The 7,041-nt window shown below is 39.2% G+C and overlaps 1 protein-coding gene across 1 annotated transcript; it reads left to right on the forward strand.

The window, feature by feature from the left end:
* Nucleotides 1-1,653: 1,653 nt before the first annotated feature.
* Nucleotides 1,654-3,338, forward strand: LOC125401149 (disks large homolog 5-like). Its single transcript, XM_048435359.3, has one exon. The coding sequence runs from the start codon at nt 1,702-1,704 to the stop codon at nt 2,443-2,445; it is 744 nt and encodes a 247-aa protein (XP_048291316.3). The 5' UTR covers nt 1,654-1,701; the 3' UTR covers nt 2,446-3,338.
* The last annotated feature ends 3,703 nt before the right edge of the window (nt 3,339-7,041 follow it).

Consider the following 7,041-nt stretch of genomic DNA (forward strand, 5'->3'; position numbering starts at 1 on the left):
GATGGGGCAGAGTAGCTGGGCTTGGTGAATGAGGGGCCCCTGTTACCCAAACTAAGTGGAATGGCCTGCTGAGACTCACAGCTGGTGTGGTGGGTCCTTCCCTGGCTGGGTGGGAGCCAGTGTACAGACACAGAGTTTGGTGTGTTCCTGCCTTGTCCTGCCTGGTCCTGCCTCATTCTTAGTAGTCCGAAGTGATCCTTGCAACTCCCTGGGCCAGGCTGGCAGCCTCTGAATAACTTTACTGCCCTTACTGAGTCTGCACAAAGCAGAGTTTTGGGAGCCACAAATGGTGTTGCTTTTAGTGCTTATACTATCACATGTGGAGAGATATCACAAAATTTGTCAAACTCAGAGAGTACTGGTCTCTCTAGTATCTTCAGAAGTTCTGCAATTTTCGGTTTAGTATCCATTTGTAGTTAATTTTGTGCAATTTGTAAACAGTATCTCCTGTGTAGAGTAGCACTTCTTGGCTAAACTGTGATGTAGAAGAGTAGAATTGATAATAGAATTGATGATATAAGGAATTACCAATTCTTAGGAGACATTAATTCACACAGAATTTAGGAAAGGAAGGGCTGCAACCCAAATACGCAAAGATAAATAGTATGTTAACCATGTCTGTTAGAGATTAGCATGGTGAGATCAAACTGTTTATTCACCAGGATTAATCAGCCATTAAAGTACATTCCTTTAACAAATGAGACAACCATGATTTATACCCAGTCAAAAGATGCATCTCTTCAGCAAAGGCCTCTAATATGCTGCCAGCCATTACAGGGTCACAACCTTGTGTCTCATAAAAGTATAATAATTCTAGAACAACTGCAACTTCAGCTTTTAGAAAAGCAGTTTTGCGTCAATGTCTCCTATACTAATTGAGGTGAACTTGAATCCTGTCTGTTGCCCCACAGGGAATTGCCCTCGTTATCCTCCTGGATAACCATTATAAATACTTGCATTACAAGTATTCTACACCATAGTTCTCAAATTACCAGTTTTTGTCATATAGTGGGGCTTTCCATTGCAGTAAGAATAAAAGATTTTGTGTGTGGAGTATCACTTCTCCCTTCAGAGCAGAAGAGTAGGAACAGTGTACTGTCTACACTGGAGGGGAGAAATAGACTGGACAATAGCTAGATCACAGACTGAAGTTTAAAGCAGTGAGCTTCTGGGGTGTCCATTACAAAGAAGGACCTGATGGGACATAATGAGTGACTTTCTGTGTGATTTTCCATCATTCATTAATTCCTTGCATGTGAATGAAGGCAGACACTGGTGGGTGTACAGTTTAGGGATAATAACATGTGTTGGATTATTTAATTAATATAGTTTCTGTGTGATTATTTTGGGTGTAAGTTAGCCAGGTGGCTGGAAACCAATAAGCAGCCTCCTCCAACGAATTGGTGTCTATGTGGCAAACTAAAATCCACTCAAGACCTGAGAGGACTTGCCAAGGAATTCTAGACTCAAAAGAACAGAGTTTAGCACTGTTTCTTGATAGCCACATTTTTTTTCTAGATGGCTTGTGGCAATTAAGGTGCTTCAAAGCACAGTAAAAATGTGTGACAGCAGCAGACCCCTCCCTGGACATTCTATTGTATCCTGGAGAGCCCCAGCATTCTCTGTGATGTCAGCAGTGCTGTGGCAACACCAACTGCCATTGGGGCATCTGTTCATTGCCTACAGGTTTTGGATGTAGCCATGTTGGCAAGACTGAGCAGGCTGCTTGGGAGACAGAAGGGAGAGCATAATGAGACTAGAGGGAAGCAGAAGAAAGCTGCCCTTCAACCTCAGTGTCGCACATCAAGACATAAATGGTTCTGGGGAAAACGCAGAAGTACTGGAAAGACATCAATCCCAAACTCTGTTACTGGGCAGGAGCATCAGATGAACAAGGTGGATACACTGACCCTGCAGCTTCAGATGATGACCCAAGAAAGGAATGAACTTCGTGGAATCCTGGCTAATTATACCAACAAGGACTTGAACAACAGGCTAAATTTTGAGCTGGAGTTGGTGAATATTGAGCATAAGAAAGTGATGTTGGACCTACAGAAATTCCCCACAGAGAATAGAGAAGCCGTGTACAAGTGCAAGGAGCTGACTGAGGAAACTCTCTCCTACAGCATTCTCCACAACCAGCTCCTGAGTGAGCCAACTCAGCTGAAGGAAAAAGTGACTATGTTGAGAGAGGAGAACCGAAAGCTACGGAGGGAGCAGATTTCACTGCAAGAGTCCTGTGAGAAGGTGAAGAATCTCTGTCAAGAGGTTGATGAGGAGATCTATAAGCTATGTGCTGAGGAGGAGGAGAAACAGGAAATACTGGAGGAAAGACAACAATCCCTGCTGAAGCTGAGGGATCTGGTCACCAAACATATAGACTTGGCAGAAAAGCTGCAGAATACCTTTGCTGTCTCCCAGATGAGCTCCGCTTTGGAGAACTGAGAAGGCTGAAGAAAGCTTCATACATTCTCCGCTCTAGCTGCAACACCTACTGAAAAACAGACCCCTCCTCGTAGATGTGAACTAACCAGTGAGGAAAATCTCCACCGAGTGCAGGGGATCTATCCCCAATCTGATTCAAGTTCTGTTGGTGCGCTATTCCTGGAGAAAGGAAGTCATCAGAAAGAAGCCTGAGATTCAGAGGACCCACCAAGAATTACTCAGAATCCTGACATCGGTCAGCAGGTGGACCCTGAGTGGTGCACAGCAGCAAGGGGAAGATACGCTGCTGAGCAAGGCTTACTCTGCCAGTTTACTCTCCATGTCTTTAGTAAGCCGGCTGAGCCCTCCATATGTGGTGAGGAATGTCACAAGAAAGACTGTACTGATGCTGTGCTATACACACCCCAGGGAAAAGAACAGGATTTCCTCTCCTGTGCAGTGCTGAGGCAGACTCCATGTCACAGGAAAGTGTTGCTGAAGATAACGCACTACAGAGACTGCAGCATCCCTCACCTGTGTTAGTCATTGATCGTCCTTAAGAAAAATGTCTGGGGACTCTCCAGTTTCACAGCCTGGACTGGCATTTCAGCCCTGAGGATGGGTTTATAGAGGAGGACAGGTCATCTTTGGTGTCCTTAGAGAGCCAGATGCTCTCGATTGATTTTTTGGATCTAGAATTAGAGAATGTTTTTAGCTTAATTGGAGTCGGAGTTCTGATTTGGGTTTGGCTTTTATTTGCTTGGATAATTTTTTCTTTGCTTTTGTTTAAATTTTGTTGTTAGTTTTTAAATAATTTATTCTTGTTGTTTTAATAGTTGGTTAAAGCTCTACACTGTATATACTGACTACCCTTTCTAAAGACCCTATTGAGTATAATGACTGTTTTTATGAATAAAAAGCAATTTTCAACTCCTCAAAAAAAATGTGTGACTTCTTTTAAAAAGTGGCGATTTTCTGGTACAACAGCACAAATGGCTGTGGCTCTTTTGGGAGGTTCATCTATCAAGCATTTAAATGGGATAACATACTGCAAGTTACTTGGTGGAAACATGGGCCAAATGGATATCAGAGTTGAGGTGGTGATAACGGCTCCCACCTAGCAGTCTCAGGCAATAAGTGACTTCCACCATGTTGGACTGTGTAAAGCAAGCAGGAAATACCATATATACTATAGCAATTCCAAAGCTTAAGTTTTTAAGAAGTGCTTAGCATTTTAAGAAGTGCTCCTGGACAGTAAATAATTACAGATACACAACAGGATAGATTCCAACATAAAAGACCTCTAAATGAGTCATAGTTTTGGACAAATGTGTGTAGGCTTGAGAGTCAAAAGAAAAAGTCAAGAGAATTATAAAAAATAAATGGTTTACAAAAACAAAGAAAGACTTTAAAGTCTTTAAAGAAATATAGCAAAAGTAATAGAGCAAAAATAAGACACATAAAGATGGAAAGTACACAGAGAGTCTGGATTGTATATATTATTGTGCTTTCTTTGATTTTTTTTGACTATGAAGTTGATAAATACAGAGAGACATTTTATTGTATGGGCTACTAAGCTAAACCAGCACATATATTATAAAACACATATATTTTGACTTCAGAATTTGGGACTAAGGATATGTTGTTTGAAAATGAGGTTCTTCTTTTGTTTCCACAGAGGATGAGAACCTGTAGATTCATTCCAGGCTAATATGGTTTGATGGACTAAGACACACTGAAAGGTTGCCTTGAACACCCCTCAAAATATTGCTTTACCCAATAAAGAGCAGGAAGAGATTTGGACAGAACTGCATTCATATTTACAAATATTGTTTGTAAATGTTTCTTTACATTTATATGCTATAAAGATGGATACTTTGCATTGGTACATATCTTGGTTTATTGATACAAGTGTAGGACAGTTTTGTTTTATATATATATATATATATATATATATATATATATATGTGTGTGTGTGTGTGTGTGTGTACTTCTGTTCTTGATTAAGGTATTGTGTATGTGCAGTTCATTTAAAAATGCCATGTAATATTAAGAAATATAGGTTAATAGATAATCATCTATAATAGTCAAGTTAGATTTTTTAGATGTTTAGAAATATATTTCAGTTAGGTATTGTTCAAATCTTTGAGAAATCTATTGAATATGTCATTTAAAATGTTTTAAGAAGTTAAGACTTCTTATAGCAGTGAGATCCTTGGGGCTTCCTGCTTCATGAAAAAATCTGTCAGACATTCTGCAGGACACAGAAGAAAGTGACTGACAAACTACTAATATAGGTGGAACTGTCTTTGATACTTCCTGCTTCAGGAAAAAGTCTGCTGGATACTATGGGCCTGTAGGTTGAAGATGGATGCCCCAACAGTACAGAAGAATTTTGGGTGGCTGTCCAGGCAGTGAGATGTTTCTGTCAAGTCTAGAATTTTGGAAGTTGTTTATAATTCACTTCCTATTTACTTAGGTAATATTATATTTTTCTGGAGTCTTTGATGGAGTTGAAGAATAGACATTTAATAGTTATAGTTTTCCTTAGTTAAGACAAAAGATAAAAAAATAGAAATATTGTACCTGTAATTCTTCTTGATAACTCTTTTGTTATATGTAATTTTCCTAAGTGAAAGCCTTCCTTTTTGTTTGAACAGAAAAGGGGAAATAGTGTGGGAGATCTTTCTGCCTGTGTGTTGCTTTTATTGGTTATCAAATAAAGAACTACTTTGAGTCCATAAAAGAGAAAAACAGAACTAGGAAGGGAAAACTAGGATGTATTTTGAGTAAAAGAAGGGTGGAGGTAGGGTGAAGCCATGGAGCCACCAGACATAAATTCTGGAAACTTTACCCAGTAAGCTACAGCCACATGGTGAGATACAGATTAATTTAAATGGGTTAATTTAATATAATAATTAGCCCATAAGAAGCTAGAGATAATGAGTCAAGCAGTAATTTAATTAATATGGTTTCTTTGTGATAATTTCAGGGGTCTGAGAGGCTGGAAAATGCACAAGTAGACAAGTGGCATCCTCTAAGAAGCATGAATTATTAAGTATTCAGTTTCCAATTAGTGAACTCTCCCATGCAGATATGTTTAATCCTGGTTGACACAGCTAAGTTATCTCAGATGTTTGAGACTCCATGAGTCAGGTTATAGCACTCAGTAGCTAGCATTTTACATGGGACAATTTCGTACAATCTTTTATTAATGACATTCTCCCTACCAGGGAAGTACGTACTCTATTTCAAAGTGAGTATAACTAAGTGCTTGATTATTTTTTTATTTTAAAAAGTCAATTATTGACATTTTTAAATTTCATTTTCTTCAAGCATATTATGGCTAAAATCTCTTTGGAAAAGAGAAAATTACTATTTTCCAATGTATCCCTTTTTAAGAATTACATTCCATTTTTAAGTGATGTTTGTTTATTCATCTATTTATATATACTGGTTTAAAGCAGTGATTCTCAACCCGGTGGGTCATGGCTTTTTTTTGGAGGGGATCAAATGAAACTATCACAAGGATGGCCTAAGACCATAAAACACAGGTATTTATATTACAATTCTTTACAGCAAAATTATAGTTATGAAGTAGCAGTTAAAATTGTTTTATGGTTTTGTGGGGGCAGGGCCCATATCATAAGGCACTGCATTAAAGAATTACAGCATTAGAAATGGTAAGAACCATTGGTTTACATCAATAACTCCTATAATTCACTCAGGCTTTCCGCACACTATATAATTGAGAATTGCTTTGAACACCTAATCTTCCCTCTGCTACCCAGTGCTGTAAAGACAGTTCTGCAACTCCTTCTAGGCTGGACCTTGACTGGTCTGTGGGAAGGAGAAATAGATACGTGAATGAGTATCCCCAAAATTCTTTAGATTTTATCGTGAATTTACAAATAAATTTGACCTGTGTAAGAATTGCACTATTTGTAATAGCCAGAACCTGGAAACAACCTAGGTGCCCCTCAATAGAAGAATGGATAAAGAAGGTGTGGCACATATACACTTTAGAGTTCTACTCAGCGGTAAAAAACAATGACATCTTGAATTTTGCATGCAAATGGATGGGAATAGAAAACACTTTACTGAGTGAAGTAACCCAGACCCAAAAAGAGGAATATGGTATGTACTCACTCATAAGTGGATTCTAGCCATAAATAAAAGACATTGAGCCTATAATTCGTGTTCCTAGAGAAGCTAAATAAAAAGGTGAACCTAAAGAAAAACATATAGTTATTCTCCTGGATAATGGAAGTTTACAAAATTGCCGGGCAGGGGTTGGGAGCATGGGGGTGGGGGTGAGGTGGGGATAAGGGGAGATGGGAGGAGAGAAGGGAGAAGGGGAGGATGGGGAGAGCTTGAGGTAATGGGAAGGTTGGGATAAAGGAGGAATGTATGTGGGAGCAGGGAAGTATATATCTTAATTAGGGGAGCCATTTTAGGGTTGCAAGAGACTTGACTCTAGAGGGGTTTCCAGGTGTCCAAGGAGATGTCCCTAGCTTGTTCTTTGGGCAGCAAAGAAATGGGTGACAGAACTGGCCTTGTTCTTTAGCCACACTGATGAATATCTTGCATATTACCATAGAACCTTCATCTGGTGAT

The sequence above is a fragment of the Myodes glareolus genome, chromosome 24 (assembly GCF_982192425.1).
Source record: "Myodes glareolus chromosome 24, mMyoGla1.1, whole genome shotgun sequence".
NCBI classification, from domain to species: Eukaryota; Metazoa; Chordata; class Mammalia; order Rodentia; family Cricetidae; genus Myodes; species Myodes glareolus.